A 21475-nucleotide genomic window follows, 5' to 3' on the forward strand; every position below is an offset into this window, starting at 1 on the left:
TTTATATACTGAAACAGTGTCACTTTCTGCCATTTTAGTCTATATTAGTGTTTGCTTTAAAGCCTCTAAGGACTGTAATCTGACATCAGATCTGCAGTCGGGTCTTCTTGCTTTGCTGGGCAGGTGGACTGTTTTCTCTGCAGTCACCCCACTGCCTTCATTAACATACTGGATCGGATTATCATTACATTATGTATTCCAAGGACAGGCCTGAGCATGATGGATGATTGGTGCAGTCTAGTAATCTTCACCAAGGTGCTTTGTCCAGCCTTGTATTGCTGCCTCGAAATCTAGCGGCAGTGATCTTAGCACTTCTATGCTGCTCCAGGGTCAAAGGCTCAGAGATGTCTTCAGCTTACAGAGTCTTAAATATTAAGTAAAGGTATAGATTAAATGTTTTTATAGAGTCTGCAAATTTTATACAAACGTGCATGTTTGTTGTTTTCCAAAATAATTGCAATAATTACTTGTCCTAAGCTTAGGTGGAAGTATGTAAGTATGGATGCTTGTTTCTGCCACTGGAGATAAATCTTTTGTGGTCCATAAGTCAAAATTTCTGGTCAGTGTCTTGAAAACCTTATATTTCTTATATTTCAGAACTGTGATTTGGGTATCTCAACATTTTGATTTACTGTGTGGCTTGGAATTTCAATATATTCAGTTGAAATTTCAGTTTCTAACTTAAATTTTTTAAGATGAACTCAGAATTTCTACTTAGCTCTGCCTGGCTTTTTTGTTTGTTTGCTTGTTTTGTTTTTAGTGTTGAAAACAAGTGTTCATTGAAAAATGTTTGTACTCATTTTTATTTTAAGGGAAAGAAGATGTTCATGGAGCAAGTGACTTAAAGGAGCTATATGTAAGAATTTAAGCATATGATTATCAACATTAAGCAGAAATTGCCAACAGTCTGTTACAGTTTTGACAAGATGTCTATGTATTGTGTTGCAGAGATAGCTACTGAAGTTAACTCTTACCCGCCGGCATGTCTCATAATCGCTATTTACAGGAATTAAAGTGGGATGGAATGGTCCCGTAAGGCGTTCCAGCAACTGCAGCTAATAAATACTTCAAATATGTAAAAATCAAGCAAATTCATTTTTTTATATGTTCCAGCCTGGTGGACCACCAGGCATGGAGTTAAGCAATCCCCATGTCTGCACACACTGCAGATCCTTTTGAGATTTTTTTATGTGTGCAGATGAATATCAAGTAGCAGTCACACTACAAAAGAGTAGCTAGCATAAACAGAGTAACTAGTTGATAGCAAACCGTTTCTCTTCTGGTTCAATGTGTTTGCTAGCTAAAGTCAAACTGGCTGCATTGTCTGCGCAACAAATAAAATTGATTCTCAGAGAGGGTAGATGTGACTGAAACTTGATAGACTGGAAATTTAAAGCAGCTTCCATGTAATTCAATTCAATTCAGTTTTATTTATATACCGCCAAATTACAACAACAGTTGCCTCAAGGTGCTTTATATTGTACAGTAGATCCTACAATAATAGATACAGAGAAAAACCCAACAATCATATGACCCCCTATGAGCAAGCAGTTTCGCGACAGTGGGAAGGAAAAACTCCCTTTTAACAGGGAGAAACCTCCAGCAGAATCAGGCTCAGGGAGGGGTGCGACCGGTTGGGGTAAGAGAAGGAAAACAGGATAAAGACATGCTGTGGAAGAGAGATTAATAACAGGTACAATTCAATGCAGAGAGGTCTATTAACACATAGTGAGTTCGAAAGGTGACTGGAATGGAAAAACTCAATGCATCATGGGAATCCCCCGGCAGCCTACGTCTATTGCAGCATAACTAAGGGAGGATTCAGGGTCACCTGATCCAGCCCTAACTATATGCTTTTGTCATGGTCCTGGGTCGTTGACCCAGCGTTTTGTGTTTTGTGATTATTTCCCTCTGTTCTAGTTATTCTGTGTCCTCCCTCCTTGTGTCCGGTTCGGGTTCTAGATTTCCTGTTTTGTTCTGAAAGTCTGTGTCTGTTGTCATTGTGTTCAGCTTGTGTCCTCCAGTCATCATGTATATTCAGATCAGCTGTTCTTCCCTCCTGTGTGCGATTACCCGATTACCTTGTGTGTGTGTGTGTATATATAGTGGGTGTCGGTCTGTGTTCGTTGTCGGCTCGTCTGCGTTCTATGGTGTTCCTGTCTCTGCGTCTCTCTGCCCCGCACCCCTTTTGTATGGTCTCAGGTTTGTCACTTAGTTTCTCCCAGTTTAGGTTTCCGTTTGAGATTACTCATGCTTCATTGCCTGTTTTTGCCACTACCACCCTGTAAATAAACGTCACTCGTGTCATCAGTTTGCTGCATTTTGGGTCCTCCTTTTCCTCCACTCCACACGGCACTCCGCCAGCCGTGACAGCTTTAGCAAAAAGGAAAGTTTTAAGCCTAATCTTAAAAGTAGAGATAGTGTCTGTCTCCCGAATCCAAACTGGAAGCTGGTTCCACAGAAGAGGGGCCTGAAAACTGAAGGCTCTCCCTCCCATTCTACTTTTAAATACTCTAGGAACAACAAGTAGGCCTGCAGTGCGAGAGCGAAGTGCTCTAATAGGGTGATATGGTACTACAAGGTCATTAAGATAAGATGGGTCCTGATTATTTAAGACCTTGTATGTGAGGAGCAGGATTTTGAATTTAATTCTGGATTTAACAGGAAGCCAATGAAGGGAAGCCAATACAGGAGAAATATGCTCTCTCTTTCTAGTCCCTGTCAGTACTCTTGCTGCAGCATTTTGGATTAACTGAAGGCTTTTCAGGGAGTTTTTATGACTTCCTGATAATAATGAATTACAGTAGTCCAGCCTGGAAGTAATAAATACATGAACTAGTTTTTCAGCGTCACTCTGAGACAGGATATTTCTAACTTTAGAGATGTTGCGCAAGTGGAAGAAAGCAGTCTTACATATTTGTTTTATATGTGCGTTGAAGGATATGTCTTGGTAAAAAATGACTCCAAGGTTCCTCACAGCGTTACTGGAGGCCAAGGTAATGCCATCCAGAGTAAGAATCTGGTTAGATACCATATTTCTAAGATTTTCAGGGCCGAGTACAATAACCTCAGTTTTATCTGAATTAAGAAGCAGAAAGTTAGCGGCCATCCAGGTCTTTATGTCTTTAAGACATTCCTGCAGTTTAACTAATTGGTGTGTGTTATCTGGCTTCATGGATAGAAAGAGCTGGGTGTCATCTGCATAGAAGTGAAAATGTATGCTATGTCTTCTGATGATACTGCCTAAGGCATAGGTGTCAAACTCTGGCCCCCGGGCCACATTTGGCCCGCAGTGTAATTACATTTGGCCCGCGAAGCCATACCAAATTACTATTACAGCTGGCCTACTGGTATTATACAGCTAATATCTATATATATATATCGTTTAGTATTAAGCCTTGCTTGTTCCATATTCAGTTTTTCAGCAAAACTTGTTTGAGTCAATAAGAAAAGATTGATTCTTATATCTGAAGGAAGATTTTTTTTTCAATAAATATTAATGTTAGCCCGCAACATTGTTCCAGTTCTGAATTTTGGCCCACTGTGTATTTGAGTTTGACACCCCTGGCCTAAGGGAAGCATGTATAATGTAAACAGAATTGGTCCTGGCACTGAACCCTGTGGAACTCCATCGTTGACCTTAGCATGTGAAGAGGACTCTCCATTTACATGAACAAATTGGAGTCTATTAGATAGATATGATACAAACCACTGCAGTGCAGTACCTGTAATACCTACAACATGTTCTAATCGCTCTAATAGAACATTATGGTCAACAGTATCAAACGCTGCACTAAGGTCTAGCAGGACAAGCACAGAGATGAGTCCACTGTCAGAGGCCATAAGAAGATCATTTGTAACCTTCACTAAAGCTGTTTCTGTGCTGTGATGAGCTCTGAAACCTGACTGAAACTCTTCAAATAGTGTAATGTAATGTCCTTATTTATGTTGAATCTGTTTATGTGTTGCCTGAGTCGTCTGATTATTTCATTATAGTGAAATAGTTTTAAAAAACAATGATTTCATGTTATTCCAAGTACTGCATGACAAGTGCAGGATAAAATGGATAGTTTTCAATGTTGTTGTACAGTGCTGTAATAGACTGTTGCACAATACAGGGCAAAGTGTGGTCTCAGTTTTCACTGCTTATCGGAGAGACATGCGACAGAAAGAATTCTAAGCTGAAATTTACGGGACAGTTTTGCAGTTGCCACAATGGTATTAGAGGTATATCGTCCTTTTTGTGAGCTTATAGGGGACTTTTAGTGGATTTTTTAAATATCAGATTTCACTGAGCATGGTGTACATGCAGTTGTTATGTCCCATTAGCCATAATTAAAGTTATTTCAGATAGCTTTAAGGTAAGATATTCATTATGGCTGCTATACAATAGGACTTCTGGGAGGAGATTTCAGTTTGAATTCAGATTTGGGCGGTTCTTTGGTAACACTTACTAAATTCCACCTTTATACTGGTTGACTGGTTGGAAAGCAGCTATAATGACTGTAATATGGGCTTATATGTTGCAGAATGTAGATGGGTAAATGCAGGAAGAGTAGTAAAACACAAAATCAAGAGCAGCATAGGTCAGCTGACCCGCAAAAATTTTTTGCAAAACTCGATTTCATAGAGATTTCAGACCGTGGCTTTTAGTCTTTTGATCCCAACTGCTGAAAAGAAAACCTTAAAATGTTTTCAGTTGTTATTTGTTGTGTATAGAATTTGGCATTAACTTAGCTTGTGATACCACTTGAAAATAATCATGAATAATGAAGATACCGCATCTATAAAGCCATTTACAAAAGCAAAACAAAAAAAAGAAAAAAAGGTCTCACTGATGATTCAATGTTTTTAAATTCCAAGCTGTGATATCATGAGAACTTTTTTTTCTGTCCCCATCACAGATGGATAATACAGAGTCAATAGCTTCACCAGTGTTGCAGCAGGAGTGAAATAACAGGCTGGTTCACACGGGATATGTGTGATTACGTGTGATAAGGTTTATCTGTGGTGCCAGTCACACAGATGGTGTTACAGAAATATGCTGTTGGCTGGTTATATATATATATGTTCTGATTGACACAGGAACAATTTTCTTGTGCTGAGTGGCCGAAAACAAATTGCCTCAAGTAGCAATAAAAGCATATAGGGCTAAATACACAGAGATACCTCATAAATATATGTGGCTATGCATTGATGTGTGACTGATGGACAGTCTGTGACTGTGTGACTGATGGCTGTGAGATTTTGGAGATGTAAGTGATGATGTCACAGGAGACTGAGGACAGTTAAAGAAGATAAAAAAGTAATTTTTCAAACAGCCCAAAGTACAATGAGGCTAATAACAGAAGTCCAAACAGTGAAATTAAACCAGGTGAAACCAGCAAACACAGGACAAACGCCAACAGAATAGAGATACAGAGTAATCACACACGAAACTGAAGTTTAATGGTGTACAGGTGACCTCAGTCACACACTATAAAGGAGGGGAAAATAATAAAGGAAGGAAAAATAGGGAAAGCCCCATGAGGAACTAACAGGAAAGGGAAAAAACATTTAATACACAACAAAGAGATTCAGAATTTACAACAAGGAACCATAAATAATAACAAAAACCACCAACAGGATCTCACTGAAAAAACTGGTAGTCTGTACTAATAGCCTGGTACTGAGTTTTTCTCTCTGTGAGCTTCAAAAGAAAAAACAAACAACCAAACTAAATTCAAGAAGAGGTCAAGTCATTTTTAGATAAGTGGTGGTGTTTTTAGGTGCAAAAAAACAAGCTGTGTGCTGTATTGCATGAATGGCTCTACCTGACTACAGTTTTCCTTGCTTTGCCTTGCTTTTCTGAGGTTACCACTGGAACACGCTCAACTTGGGAGTGACGCCACTCATATCTCTGACATCTGACTCCTGAGGCAAATGAAAAGTATCATTAGGGGTCCATTTGATGTTACACTTCTTTGACAGAGACGGAAAGTGTTCGTGTGACAATCTACCTGCTACTACAGCATCCGTCTTACATTATGGCATCACCACCTGGTTTGAAAACTAGCCAAGTATAAAGGTGACATTTTAAGTATGTGCTCTGAGTTTGTAGTAATATACTCAGGGCCCCGTTCTGTTAGCATAACTGCTAAAGGCATTCACTCATCCCTGTTTCAGTAAATCTGATAACTGTTTTGTTTGTTTGTTTGTTTGTTTGTTTTACACATTTCATGCTCCTTTTTTGTGATGTTTGCAATTGTCTTTTTTCTTTCTTTCTTTTTTTATGCAGGAGTTGTCTGATTTAGGACAGAAATAAAGATTTTAAGGAGTTAGAAAGAACTCAATGGCTCATGTATAATCTTCTGTGGATATCCACAAAGAGCAGTAGTGGGCAATCATCTGATCACAGCATGTGACTTATTTTTAAATGATTATTTTAAAAATAAGTCTTGGGGGTGGCTGTAGCTCAGGAGGTAGAGCAGATCACCTACTGATCTGATCGGAAGTTTGGTGGTTCGATCCCTGGCTCCTCCAGTCTGCATGCCAAGTATCCTTGGGCAAGATACTAATCCCAAGTTGCTCTCTGATGCATCCATCGGAGTGTGAATGTTGTTAGAAAAGCACTCAGTTTACAGTCAGTGCTTGGGAGAATGGGTGTGAATGTGGCATGTTGTACACAGCGCTTTGAGTACTCCAGGAGAGTAGAAAAGCGGTATATAAGAATCTGTCCATTTACCATTTATGCTACACCAGATCTGATTGTTCCTCCACCCACTTTAACACCTGCTGACTACCAAGATTATAATGGGGATGGGGGTTGGGTTTTTTGGGTTTTTTTTTTTAATCTTCCCGATGCTTCATGCCCATGCTTGCTGCTGAAAAGACGGAGGAAGTGGAATCAGGAAAGGCTAAAATAACAAAATGAGCATTGCATGACGTTAAACTAGTTTCAAGAGAAACAATGAGTTCCTTCTGGTGATCATTCACTTGGAGGTTGTTTACTCGTTTGAGTAAACAAGTAAACACACGTTTGTTTCTTTGTTTATGAGGGGCTTGATATTACTGCAGTGTTGGTGAGTAGGTATCATCAGACTACTAAATGAGGATTTATTAAAAAATGATCAAGTTAATATATTCAAAGTAATTCAGAAAACATTCTCGTTTTCTTTAAATAACAAATGAGAATGAATTCCAGTCCAAAACTACACCGGACCAGAATAAGTTGAAGTTTGTTGAGAAACTTTCACCACATAATCATTAAATTAACTGAAGTCTGAAATGAGCAGATTGGAGGAGCGTTGCTGCCCAGGGAGCTTAAGATCAACGATTAAAAACAAACTGCAATCCAAGTAATCCATTATCTTCTGTGAGTCTCTCTTCACACAAAGATAAATAAAAACTCCTGAAGTCATCTTCTCACACATGTCAATCTATTTTTCTTCTCTGACTTTTCTCAGTTCTATTTTTTCTTTTTTTAAATATCTCAATCAATCTCAATAAAAAGCTATGAAGATTTTTTAATCTAATAATACGCATTATCTAAATGTGTATTTTTACTCTGATCATGCTGAAGCCTCATTCTATATTATTTAATTCTTTAAAATTCTTTAAAAACTGATTATGTTAAAAGATGCTTTACTACAGCCTTGGGTCAGAGGCCAAAATAGATGTAAATAATGGAGGGAAGTGCTTCCATGTTTCTTTGAGGTTTTTTTTTTTTTGCACATTCAGAAGATAAATAACACTTGTATAAAGAAAGATTCTTGGGAGACATACCCGAGATGGCTTGGTAAGCTTTAATGTGATGCAAACTAACACTTTACCATCAGGGTATAACAAAAAATCTGGTCAACTCAAGGCTTATCAGTCTGTCTAGCTATGAAGCTATGAGCCATTTCACCTGTTATGATCCAAAGGAAAGTGACAATAGGTGCACTGGAGAGACAACAACAAACTAAGCGCCCAAAAAGGAAGATTTTTGCAGGTGATGGCCACAGCCCATTGTTCTCTGTTCTCCCCCCTGACTTATTTTTCTCTATTTTTGCCACTGCTAGTGTTCTTGTCACTATTGGTGGCAGAGATAGGTACGATGAGGGAGTTATTACAAGAGGAGATCTGGACAAGGCCATAGAGGGGCATCATCCCCACAGGATGTGTGAGGAGGACCAGGAATGAACAGGAAGAGTACTACTGCTTCACTACTGTTAAATTACTTTGGTCATTTTGTTTATTCTACTTGCACTGCTCTGTCAATACATTGCTGTGCTAATATGACATAAAGCACTTTAACATTCCATTTGCACATGTACATTTTCAGGTTTTAATTTAAAATTTCCCATTTTTAATTTAAATTTACTTCTTGTTCATAATGTTTTGCACAGTCAATGAGCAGTTCAGGACACATTTCACAGTGTGTTGTATTGTATGGCTATGCATGTGACAAATAAGGAATCTTGAACCTACCCTAAAAAATGACCTCCATTCTACTCATGTGTGATTTTCTTACCAGACAGACATAGTAAAACAGTTTTTAAACTGCCAGGGGTTTAACTGTCAATGCCCAACACCTATCCTTAGCTGAGAGCATGACTGGGCCCAATGGTAGAACCTAATTAACTTTGGTTACTCAAGTACAGGCTTCAATGTACTTATACAATGTACTTATACATTATGCCACTTCCTACTTCAGCTCCACTGTATTTTGAATCTAAATATTTTACTTTATGAATCATAACTTCTTTTTTTTTTTTTAAAAAGCTGGGTCATTACTTTGTAGTCTTTACTGTATAAATTTAGTGATATATAATATTTTTATGAATTCAGACAAAATAATGTAATTAATTTTATTCTATATAATTAGTGCTTTTACTTTAAAATGCTTAATTATTAAAACTTTTTTATTATTACATAAATAAGATTAAGGGATCTTATATATATAATTAATAATAAAAGGGTTTTCTTTCACCACTTTGTAAAATAGTTTTTCAGTGATGCTTAAATGACTGCGTAGTACCGCTTTTCACAAAGTCTGCATCTGAGAGCTCAAATGTATTACATTTATTTTAATTCAACATGGTATTGGCAGATGGAACAGGAAGTCTTGGTATCTACTGGCTCCACCACAAGCCTCAAAAAATTGCCCATTGCCCCCAGAAACTATGTCAGCAGGTTGGCTTGTCAGGTGAATTGATAACTCCTGGCTGAGTTAAACTAATCAAATAAACAAACCATTTAATGCAATTGGTAAAACAAAATCTTGTGGAAGTCAGTCAAAAGTAGGAAAATATTTTTTCTATCATTATCATTTTTTTTTTATGTCTTGTAGTTATGTATTACTAATTAACAACTTAATGGACAATAAAAAGAGGAAGTAATGAATCTCACTAAATGAAAAATTAATTATTTAATACTTTACTTGTAAAGAGATTTACAGAGAGAAAAGAGCAACTCGCAACAAAAATGTTATTTAAAAAAAACAATTTTAGATTCACAAATAAAAACTGTGATTTTTACGGAGAAATCTATAGGCCTTTGACCTTTGACTAAAGTCAAATTAAGAATGCAGATTATTTTCTGACATTTAATGATGAGCTCCTTCGTTTCAATTCAATTTCCTTTTCCTATTAGCTTCGGGATTCATTGTTGGATTAGCTTCATCATATAGCAGTTCTGTGAATTTTTGGTCCCTGGAGAAAAAGCTGTACTAACTACAAGTTAGCGCTAACATGAATTACACTAGCATCACTGCATGAAGCGCCAGCTTTTTTTTAGGCTTATGTTTGCTTGTGAATATATAGCATCCCAGCAGTACCAGCTAGCTAGCTAGCATTTTTGGTAAGCTAATGTGCTTGTCACAAATAAAGCTCGAAGCAGTTCAAACTTTTAGAACCACTACCGAGCCCTGTTACATTTATACAGTAAGATCAGTGGCTGCCACCTACAGCGTTTAATATAATGATTAAAATGCTGCTGTACACACGGTCATCAGTCCACATTACCACATAACTTTCTGATTTGGTTCGTCGCAGCAGATGGCTGCCCCTCCATGGGCCTGGTTCTGCTGGAGATCTTCTTGTTGGTTTTTGCCCTATATTAAAGTGCCTCGAGGAAACTGTTGTTATGAATTGGTGTTGTATAATTTAGCGTTCAAAAAATTGAGAGAGGATTATTAAAATGATAGCTGACAGTTCTGCCGTTCCTGTATTTTACGGTTTTCTGTTTTAGCAATCACCTTATGCAGAATTTAACTAAAGCTTTCAGCAGCACCAGTTTAAAAGTTGCAATATTATTTTTTAGCAATCCCATGTCTTAGGATAGCTACAAACTAAAAAGGGTTTCCAATCTACTTTCCTGATAAAGTCAAAATGACACTACTAACATACTACGGCATCTTATGTTACAAATTGGTATTACACCAAAGTACAGCCCAGCTCAACTTAAGTTGGTATCTCTTTAACACAATACATAGATCTTTTGGAAATAAACAGGAGTGTTTCTTTACATTCTGAAGATAGCGATAGTGGCTGATTATAAGCCATTTTAAATAAAAATCAATTTATTTTAAATACATTTAAAAAAAAATTACAATATGTACCTTAAAAGCAATAATAAACACAAAGACATTTTCCTCTCAAAAATCTAATTTAATTAAAGCAAAGTGTTGATTCATTAACAACTTTATAAAACAGTGATTTAGTTACATAAATAAATCGATCAGTGTATCAAATCTTAGTTTTAACTTCATGAGCATGTTGACATGGTTGTACAATCATTTACCTAATATAATAAATAAAAGGGCACATCATTCATTTCTAAACAAAAGAGCTACTAGTAGACCTCTAAGAGACGACACTGAAGAAGATGAGATGAGCTTTTCAAGCACAGAATACAGAGCCAGTTCAGCTACAAATCAAAGACACTAAAAGGCCATCATCATGGTCAGTTTGCGTATGAAAAGAGTTTGGTAGTTAGAACTCCCATTTGGTTATTTTAAAGCATTAAGACAAGGCAAGAAAGAAGGCTGTTCTTGTGTGAGGAATTCTAGAGACATGAAGTTAAAGAGGAAGAGACAATAACATTACAATTAAATAAATTTTTTAAAAATGAAGTGGAACAGTCAAGACCTGTTGTACAGAGCAACTTTCTGTCCTGCACAAAGTCAAGAAGTGAGAAAAGGCATGGACTTCAAAAAAAAAAAAGAAAAAAAAAAGCTTCATTTTGTGAGCAAATCACTGCAGAAGGTGGAATGAGGCAGACTTGACCACAATGAGAGAACAGCAGCAGTTGGCAGCTGTATGTTGCTGCCGCTCTGCCTCCTTCAATGACTTGTAAAACCCCTCAGTACACTTCTGTGCTCTGGATAATACCCACTCTGCACGTCCACTTCCTGCCGGCCACTTTCTGCAGTTCATTTCATGTCTGCAGAGCCCAAACAGGGCCCGTAATGCAATGCCAGGCCAACGTTTAGAAGTCCCTCTGATATGTTTTGTTTTTCGCTTGTTTCCAAAATTACTGCAGCTTCAAGTATTGTGTCTTACATAGAATATTCTGTCATAAATTAGTTAACATATACATTTTTTCAATATTCAGACATATACTTTCATATATACACAGGACAATAAAATGCTTTTGTTCTTTTTTCTGCCTTTTTTTTTTGTTTGTTTGTTTGTTTCTGTTTTTTTTGTTTTGTTTTGTTTTGTGTTTTTTGAGAAATCCCTGAGAATATACATAGTTTCCACGAGGATAAGAACTGCGATGGTTTGTCGTCGTGCTATCGTGGCAAATGTGTCCGTCAAATAAGCATACTGAACGTTTGCGACAACACTGCAAAGCCAAAACAACCAGCCTGGAAATGGCAGCGAAATGAATTTTGACGGTGGATTTAGAGCCTTTCTTGAGCAGATGGGTGAGGAGGCCTGGGGGGAAGAGTAAAGCTGGATCCTTTAAAAGAGGTACTCGTCACTTCAAATGGTCCATTTGGTTTAAAGCCATTTGTCTTCTCTTTGAGGCTGTGAGCATTAGCCGAGGAAAGCAGGAGCAGTGCAAGGCAGACATTTTGCCACTGGACAATACAGGAAATACACAGCGTAAAACCCTCTCACGTTTGTATGTAATGGAAAACAAAATCTTCAAACAAAGTGACAGTTTTGCAAACTAAATACATAGTTTTTGGGGTTTTTTTGACACATCAATACCAGGGGCCAGATGTATAAACAGTGTGTACAACACTCCCACAGATAAAGTGATGTTTAAAAAGTCTGGTCTATTAAAGGTACCCTGTGGAGTTTTCTTAGAAATGAAGGCAAGTGTTTCTTCCCCCATACAACATCGCAAAATCATTACACTTTATACATTTACGCTTGTTAGTAAGTGGTCTTATTATTTGCTGCCTTTGAAAGATAACTGCCAAGTTTGTTGGTGTGTTGACACAAAAAATTCTGTGAGCTACATTTAAAAACAAAAAAAATCTGCTGCATAATGATAACAGTGGTCAGCGGGGTAACTTCTAAACATCAGAAAGCAGCAAAAAATAAATAAATAAAAATGTTTGGTATTGGTGAACAGTCCAAGATTTTCAGTGTCTATACTGTTAAGACACCAAAAAGCAACAGATTTACATTTCATTTGAGCTGCATACTTGTTTTTTTATGCCATCATAAACCAGAATCATTTGAAAGTGCTTTAACCTCCTAGGACCTGGCGTCCACATATGTGGACATCACATTTTGGGTTATTTAGACCAAAATATTCAATTTTGCTCTACATGGGCCTGACATCCACTTACGAGGACATTATACTACTACTGTTCTATCAAAATTTTAAACGAATATCCTCATATGTGGCTCTTATTTTTCTTTTTTAAAAAAAAGGTAAAAAAAAAAAAAAATCTGGTAATTCTTTGTTTTTACATTCATCGGGCCCCAATATGCACAAATATCAAAGAGAAATGAAAAATGCATGTCGTGGAAGAGTTCGTGTCTTCGGAGGTTAAGGAAAAGACCATACAACGTTCGAGAAATAACTCTACCATTATCATACACTTGTTGTCAGTGGGAAGGAAGAACTCCCTGAACAGACTGAACAGGAACTCTAAAATGTAATTCCTGCTTATCTTTTAAACATTTAATAAGAATTATGGTTTGGCGCTACAATATCACAAATTGGTGGAGCGGTACCTATAACTTTGTGATTATATTGCAGTTCAAAGTAATACATTTAATTAGAGATCCAATTACTTAATCTATCCGTGGATCAACAGAAAATAATAGTTGGCAACTATTTAAATAATTAAAAACATTTTCAAAAGAATACTGTCAAATAAGAAAAATTGTTGCTTTTCTGTGTCTCTACTATGATGATGCCACACTGACTCCAGAATGTGGTGATGAGTGGCCATTAAAGGTAGATTCCTTCCTCTGGTTCTCGAAGGCTAAATATAATCACTAGCAGATAAAGTTTTTGGGCATTACTCTTGCTGCAGTTATGACTATGGTTGTAGCTACTGCTACTGGGGTGAAGATGATTTACAAGTTACATGTCTGATTAAAGCCCCAATGGGAACGTCTGTATTTACAGTACTGTCTTGGCCGACATCACAATTGTATGCGTTATAAGAGCAACTATCTTGGAACGAACATGGTCACAGTATAGCCATTAGCTATCCACCAGTAGCAACTAACTCTACATTCAGAATTATTTATGTGACAAAAGACTCAGTGCATTTGTATATCTATTTATGGTGAAATAAGCTGGATAAGGACAGAACCGGTATGAAAAGCCTCAAATCTCCCAAACAAAAAAGTGTGTACACTCTGTTTTAGTCTTGGCCCCGGGTGTTGCGGATATGGTTTACAGTCTTTTTTTCCCCTCCAAATTTTAAACTTTACTCTAAAACCTTTTGGGCCAGATTCTAGTGTTGGGTAGCCAACACTAGAATCTGTGTGTGATCATGCTCGGTAACGTTTTAACGTCACAGTCTTAAATATTTGCCTTGAGGAAATTGTGTTATCCATCAGACCCAGCAGTCCTAAAGCACAGAAATAAGATTCACATGTAAGTTGTTTTAGGTGGATTTTCACTTCAAGTTAGAAAGGATTTAAAAAAAGGAGACAACAAACAAAACAACAACAACAAAAATACAATTTGGTCATATGATCGTCTTTTAACCAAATCTCTCTCGAACAAGCATCATGAGCTTCTTCTTGCCCTTGTATATCTGTTTTAGGTTGTCTATGAACTGTGTGAACTGGATGTGTCCGTCGTGTGCCATGAGAAATGTTTCTCTGGCTTTGCTGAGGAACTCGATGAACTCGCTGTAGTGGCGTGGGCTGATGTGCGTCAGCCGAGAGTGCGTTGTGTTGATGTAGGCCCCGATTGTGGCGTCCAGTAGCTGCCTGAGTGGAGTTTTGTCCAGAGACATCAGCTTTCCAGAGTTTCTGCGACTGTGTAGTGCCACCATGCCACCTGGTGTTGTTAGAGTGCACCGGCGTAAAATGTCCGACAAGACAGTGGCACACTTCACACTCTTCACCACTAGAGGGATGACGGCTGCCAGTTCGTTTTTACCCAGGGAGTGGCTGAGAGCACATGCCCAGAGCACATCATTAATGGCCGGGTGTGTGTCTTGGTTGTAGCTTAGGTTCAGGTGAGTCATGGCTAACGTTGCTAGTTTGTAGGCCCTTGCTGGATAACCGCGGTGCTCCATGTAGCGTGCTATTGTAAACAGCTGTGTGTAGTTCATTCCAGTGGCAGCTGCATCCAGTACAATCTTATAGGCTGTTTCAAAGGCATTGTGGTCCTTTTCACAGAGTGTCAAAGCTGAGAGGGCACAGTTTTGGGGGTCCTTCATGGCACACTGCAGGGCTAAGGTGCGGGCAGAGTTGGCCAGGTTCTCCTGCTGATGGCAGTCCAGATGCAGGCGGACAATAGTGCTGTTGGACATGACAGTGCTAGCCACAACACTGGTTGCTTCAGTGGGGGTAAAGAGGGTGAACCAGTTCTGCATGATGCTGTCCAGAGCAAACACGCCTAGAAAGACAGAAAAAGAAATCTTAGCTTGACAGTTAAGAGGTTTTTAAAGTGAAGCTTTCAATCGCAAATGTCACTAAGTATGCTCTACATTTACCACATTTCCCGATGAAAGTCTAGTACCGAAAGCGTGTGAAGTGTAAATCATAAGACAGGAGATCTAGTGATGCTGAAAACTGAAACATCATTATCCTTCCATGCAAAAACCTTGAACGAATCCAAGCAGAAATAAAAAGGCAATCTAAAATGACTATTATATTTTGAACCTTTCAAAACCACCGTACATATTTTATTTAACAAAACATGCAATACAGTTCTGATCTGGCCTTGTAAATGAAAATCATTAATTAAAACAGCTTATTACATTGTAATTGGACAGTTTGTTGCTAATTCCTCTGACATTATATGATTTGGCCCCCACTCCACACCAGGCTGGCATTTTCTCAATGAATCCATTCAAAGTCCGCTCACAGAAACAGGGTCCCCTTGTCACTCCCCTGCATTCACAAGAGATCATCTGGAAGGAGGGTTTTCCTCTGTAGAGCTCCCTCCCCCTGGACTTAGCTTCCTGTCCACTTCAGGGAAATCAGCCACAGTATTCAAGGCCAAACATAAGGCCCACTTAATCAGCCAACAGCCCACAATCTCCCATAATTACTGACCTTCCAGTCATTCCATCTCCCTTGCAGAGAGCTTTCCAAAACCCACTTATGAAGTCTGACCTGCTGTTTCGCAAAAGTCCCTAAATCTCTAAGCATTCACAGGCACAAACATCTTTACAATCTATTTGTAGCTAACTGTTTGCTATTCCCTTCCCACAACAGGGCACAGCAGGCCTGTCGAGCTTTTTCTACACATGTATGAGTAGACTCTGTGGTGCAATAGAAAGACAAACTGAACTGCATTGTACTTTATACAAAATTTAACCACAAGCACAGCAGCAGTGTAAGAACTGAAATAAACAGTGTGCTTAAAGAAGCAGTCCGTTTATTGCTGGTTACTCATGATAACAGCATAACATAAATGACACTCTTCTCCAACTTCATGTCTTGGACTCCTGTTTTAAGTCCACGCTTTAAGGCCAATCCTCCCTGAAGCCAACTCTCTTCTAATTGGCTGTTCCTTCCAAACATAATTTTAGTTTAATTATTAGACAGTGTAGACTGTGTTATTGTATGTTAAAGTATTCAGATACAACCTAACCTGTTACTTTTTAAGTTGCGTAACCGATTAAATGTTATTGCATGACCAAGATTTGCGCTGATTCTGTCTCATAGATGGCAGGGGAACAAACATAGATATATATAAATCTTATAAAGTTTGTATCTGTCTTGTGTGAAACTTGTATGAAAAGCATACAAGAGTGAAAACGGATATAAGATCCCTTGAAAAATTATACAAATGAAACTTGTATGTTTTGGATACTTACTAAAGCAATATATGAAAGTAATGAGAAAGTGCCCACTTTCATGAGTAAATCATATAAGCCTTATATGATTCACTATATGAAGTAGGCCACATCTTATGCAAGTCTTTTGTAAGTTTTTACTATTTCTTTTCCATATGGGACTGCTGCAATGCTCTCACTCTTAAACCTGTGCATGGCACATATAAGAGGTTTTATCCCAAAATTTCACCATTAGATGATATTAATATGCAGGTTATAATATGCAGAAACACAATTTATATAAAAAGACACCATTGACACCTCTGACACAATTAGCACTGTAAAGAGGGTGTGTGTCACGATTTCCTCTGGTATGAAAAACTCACCGACTTCAGTAGCACAGGTGACAAGCCAGCGCACCATCTCTCTCCGACGCCAGTTCAGTGTAGACAGGGTCATCCTCATCACCTTTACGAAACACAAAATTAAAGTCTGTACAGTGTGTGTGTGTGTATGTGTTCCTGTCTAGCTATCTTTGTGAGGACCGAAATCTGCATTTTACTATACTTGTGAGAACCAACAGTCACTTGTGAGGACACACAACCCGGTCCTCACAAATTTGAAGGCATTTTTGAGGCTCAAAATGTGGTTTTAGTGTCAGGGTTACAATTAGGTTATGGTTAGGTTTAGGGTAAGGGTTAGGCATTCATTTTTAATGGTTAGGGTTAGGGGCTAGGGAAAGCATTATGTGTGTGTGTGTGTGTGTGTGTGTGTGTGTGTGTGTGTGTGTGTGTGTGTGTGTGTGTGTGTGTGTGTGTGTGTGTGTGTGTGTGTGTGTGTGTGTTTCTTTACCTGAAGGCCCAGCTCCAGGGAAACCTTGAGCAGCGTGAGGTCAGGCAGGCTGTCCATGAGAGTGGCAATTTTGAAGGCATCCTGGGCCAGTTTAAAGATGTGGGAGGAGGAGTGGATGTTCTTCTGGATCGACTCTAACACAGTTTCTAGCTTGCGAGCATCACCTGGTAACACATCAAACAAAGCAAATGGAGAAAATACAGAATGTCACCAGGCAGGCCCTCTAATAATACCTGGGTAGTTTTCAATTACCTTCTTCTGCCAAGCTCATCCAGTGCCACATCATTATAACTTTATATATTTCTGGTAACGTTCCTGAACAAACATTTCAACATTCCCACTTCACACAGCAGCTGCTCCGGTGTGCAAAGTTCTTTACTGAATAAATGCCTTCAAGCAAGACTTGCAGTATTTGAACATTTATTGCCTGTTCAACACTATGTTTCTGTTTTTCATGTGCTTTGATCACACATTTCCAAAAGATATTTAAAGTAAAATCTTAATTAATGTAAATGGGTGAACACAGCAGAAAGTGTAACCTGAATTGTGTACTGTTTGCACGCAGCTCAGTTTGACACAATTATCCTTCTAACAACTATTTAAGGTGACAGACTTTTTGCACCTTCTTTCCATGTGGTGTGTTGAAAAGGCTAAAAACACTTTCCCTTCAGATGTAATCAGGAACTACATTATTTTGAGGGTACTCTAGCTCTTACATGTCCTGGGTACCTGCAGGTTTTTTTCCAAAATAGTTTCTCTCGCTTGCCATAGGTAGCAAATTTTACTTTAGTCTTGTATGTGGTCGCACACGTCAGAAAACATTAAATACCTCTAAACTAAAGGCGAGATTGCTCTGTCAGGAGGCTGTTCAGTTTTTTTTGAGAAGTCTAAGTTGACACCATCAGCCTGAGAAGATGCAGCATCTCCTCAGCTCACTGTGCCTTCAATCCAATTTCCTGTTTATCCTGGTTGAGGCTGTTCTAATTTAATTCATTTTATCATTGAAAATAATTCCCACATACTGTGGGGAAGTACTTAAATTGGTGATAAGCAGCATAAAGGATATTACCATCAGAGCGATATTAGGGCTGTCACGGTATCAGATTTTCACTTCACAGTTTATTGTGGGGAAAAAAAGGTTGCCATCGTTTCCATGGTATCAGTTTTTAGATTTTAAACGTTTCATCTTTTTCTTCCCATTCCTTCTGTCTTCTACACAATCATCTTCTTTAGTCTTTATTGTTTCCTGCCTTTGTGTTTAGATGTTTGGTTTGGTTTTGGTTACTTCCTGTTTTACTTTGAAGGCTGGTTGGTCTTTTGTTGCTGTTTTACTTTTGCTTGTGTTCTTTTTCCCCTGTTCTGATTATTGGCCCTGCCCTCAGTGCTTTTCTATGTTTCAGTGTTTTCACCTATCTGATTACCATACCCTCCCTTTGCGCGCACACTTTCTCAAAATCAGACATTTCTTCTCCCTCATTCCATATGCGTCAAGTGGCCCCTTTTGTTTTACTTATTGGTTTTGGGTCACTTTGGGATTTTTTTGACAGTCAATAAAGTCTTTCCTTTTGCTGTTTAACCTGTATTTGTGTGTTGCATGATGAATAAACATCACCCCAAAGCCTACAGGTGGATGCTGGGGTGGTGTAGGGGTGTGTTTGATGGAGCCATCTACCTGAACTCTACAATAAATAGTAGTAGTAATTTCCCCTATATTGCAGCACTGTGAAATAAAAGATAATATTTTTCATATGTGCATTACTGACAGTATTGATGTTTCATTTTTAAATCTGATGGTTATCATGAATATCAGGTATTTCTATCTTGCCATGTGATCTGTTTTCTGTATATATATAATTCTGTTTGATCACAAAACACCTCAAAATGCACTTTTCCAATCTTGAGTCAATGTACGTTTGTGTACCTTTAGCAGCAGTGAGCATCGTGGAGGCCAGTTCACACTGTTGAGTCTCTATGTGGCTTAGAGTGAACCAGCGAGGGTATCGGTTGGGCACCACCGACACTATGTGGTGAGGCCGAGACAAGTCACTAGAGGGGTTTGTGGACTCCAGGACCGGCAACCTGAGAGCAGATGGAAAAAAATTATATTAGTTCTTTATTAGACAGGAAGAGATGTGACCTCTCAGAAGAACACTTCATGGAGGTAAACAAGTTATCAGAGTGTAATGTTTCCCTTACAGGATCAATCAATAGTTTTTCAGTGCGTGTCCGCACACCTGAGCTCAGGTGGATCTTTGCCTCAGGCTATGAGCACTGAGGAAAGGATGGATTTAAAAATAACTTTTCCTTTTCAGCCAAACCACAGAGATGTTCTACCGGATATAGCTGATGTACTTTTATAATCATCTTTTGTTTTTAGGTCTGGGGGGGGAAAAAAAAGTCTGATCGATTTACATAATATAAAAATCAGAGAAGTTTAATTTAAACAAGACGAAATAAAGGTTCCCGTGGTGGTCTAGAAGCAAACCAACAGTGTGTATTTATTATTCACACATTTTTCTAAAACTCCTCCTCAGCATTCTTGAATTATTCAGTGAATATTCCAGCAAAAGGAGGTTTTATCATTAAACAGTGTCCCAGATAACTCCTCAGTCTGCCTCTCTTCTTTTTCCATCTCTAAATCATGAACCAGTGGAGACTTAAAGCGGGCAGAGAGGCAGGTTATATTAGGAGGTGGTGTTAAAATTCCAGCCTTAATCGGTCTTTATGTAAATGCACATTTTCCTTCTCTCTTTCAGGCATGCAGACTAAAACTGATCCTCTGTAGTGAACGTCTAGAGGATGATTTGGATGATGGACTGTCATCATTAACCCCCCAACTTCCTTCCTTCCAACATGAAGGAAGTCTGAATGAAAATGATCGCCTGAAAATGTTAGCTTAGCGCCACTATTTGCATGTTTTTTTTTAGTTTCTCAGCCATTTCGTCTTGCCTAATCTAGACGTCTATTTTTTACTATGAGTTCTAGATAAAATATTTTTTGTTTAGTTTTTGCTAGCTTCATTTCCTCAAGAGATTTTGCCTTTTGTTGGCCTGTCATTTTAAATAATGTATGATTCAAGTTTCTGCAGTAATTCTGTAGGTAATAACCACAAACCTTTCTAAAGTTACACTTCAACCGGATGTACACTTTCTTATGTGCAGGCACATGCTGCACAAGTATACATGGTGGCTACTAACGTAGGCTTAATATAGAAATATGAATCATGTATTGTAATTTCTATGACTTCCTCAGTTAAATAAAGGTGACGTTGACTTACTGCATCAGCCTGTGGTACAAAAATACCATTTTGTACACAAGACAGCCCTTATAACACAACACGCCCTAGTTCAGCTTCAGTTGATACAGCTTCAATACAATACACAGATTTTTTTTTTTTTTTAATTTAAATTTCTTTTAGGTCACTTTGGTGGTTTGTTCACATTCTGTTAACAGCTTCAGGAACTTACAATAAGTACCTTTATCACTGATGTTATACAAGTACAAAAGGTACTATATCAGTGGTGGATACTAGTATTCTGTCCTTTTTAAAAAAAATCATGTTTTCAATGGTTGTTGTACTGCCATTGAAATCACACATGAGTATTTTTCCATACAGGATATTTAGAATTAGGTCCTAAGACAATATAGTTTGGAGGTGGGGAAAAATAAAAGACAGGCGATAAAGGAAATTACCTTGAACTGTCACCTTGTCTATCCATTCAAAAACAAGCAACTGGAAAGTGAAACATCCTGTTTTCAGAATGTTGTTGGTTTTGTTTTTATGTTTTCTCATGTCTATATTTAAACTACATTTAAATATAGACAGCATGTAACTCACCTCATAGCCCTCAGTGCAATTCTATATGCCAGTTCAGCATCGTGAGGTAGCAGGGAGGTGAACAGAAACTTGGCAAAAGTGTGCATGGGGACACTCTCTCTGTAGAGTATTTCCCCCAGACCACTGTAAGGACCAGCTGGAAGAAACAAGAAAGACATGGATCAGTTCAGTCTGTACAGAGTCGACGTGAATACAGATGAGTGCAGAGAAGAGCTTCATATATGACTGGGTGGTAACCCTATGTACCAGATTGTTTCCCAGCCTGACGTTAACAAGTTTGATAGTGCTGATTAAACCCACAAAGCAAAGTCGAAGTGTGTGAGTCAGCTCTGTATCAGAGGGTTGATCACTGTGTTGGTGAAACAGAAAGCAGAAACGTTTTG

At 38.3% G+C, this 21475-nt stretch overlaps 1 protein-coding gene across 1 annotated transcript in view; it reads right to left on the bottom strand.

The window, feature by feature from the left end:
• Nucleotides 1-12909: 12909 nt before the first annotated feature.
• Nucleotides 12910-21475, bottom strand: part of LOC113025404 (zinc finger SWIM domain-containing protein 6-like) — a 50314-nt gene continuing 41748 nt past the window's right edge. The window contains exons 10-14 of the mRNA XM_026173104.1: nt 21093-21228; nt 19176-19333; nt 17255-17418; nt 16789-16870; nt 12910-15015 (exon numbers count right to left, since the gene is read on the bottom strand). Of these exons, the coding sequence (XP_026028889.1) occupies nt 14150-15015; nt 16789-16870; nt 17255-17418; nt 19176-19333; nt 21093-21228 (1406 nt within the window). The 3' untranslated portion in view covers nt 12910-14149. The remainder of the gene's footprint in view (nt 15016-16788; nt 16871-17254; nt 17419-19175; nt 19334-21092; nt 21229-21475) is intronic.

This window comes from Astatotilapia calliptera, chromosome 7, assembly GCF_900246225.1.
Source record: "Astatotilapia calliptera chromosome 7, fAstCal1.2, whole genome shotgun sequence".
NCBI classification, from domain to species: Eukaryota; Metazoa; Chordata; class Actinopteri; order Cichliformes; family Cichlidae; genus Astatotilapia; species Astatotilapia calliptera.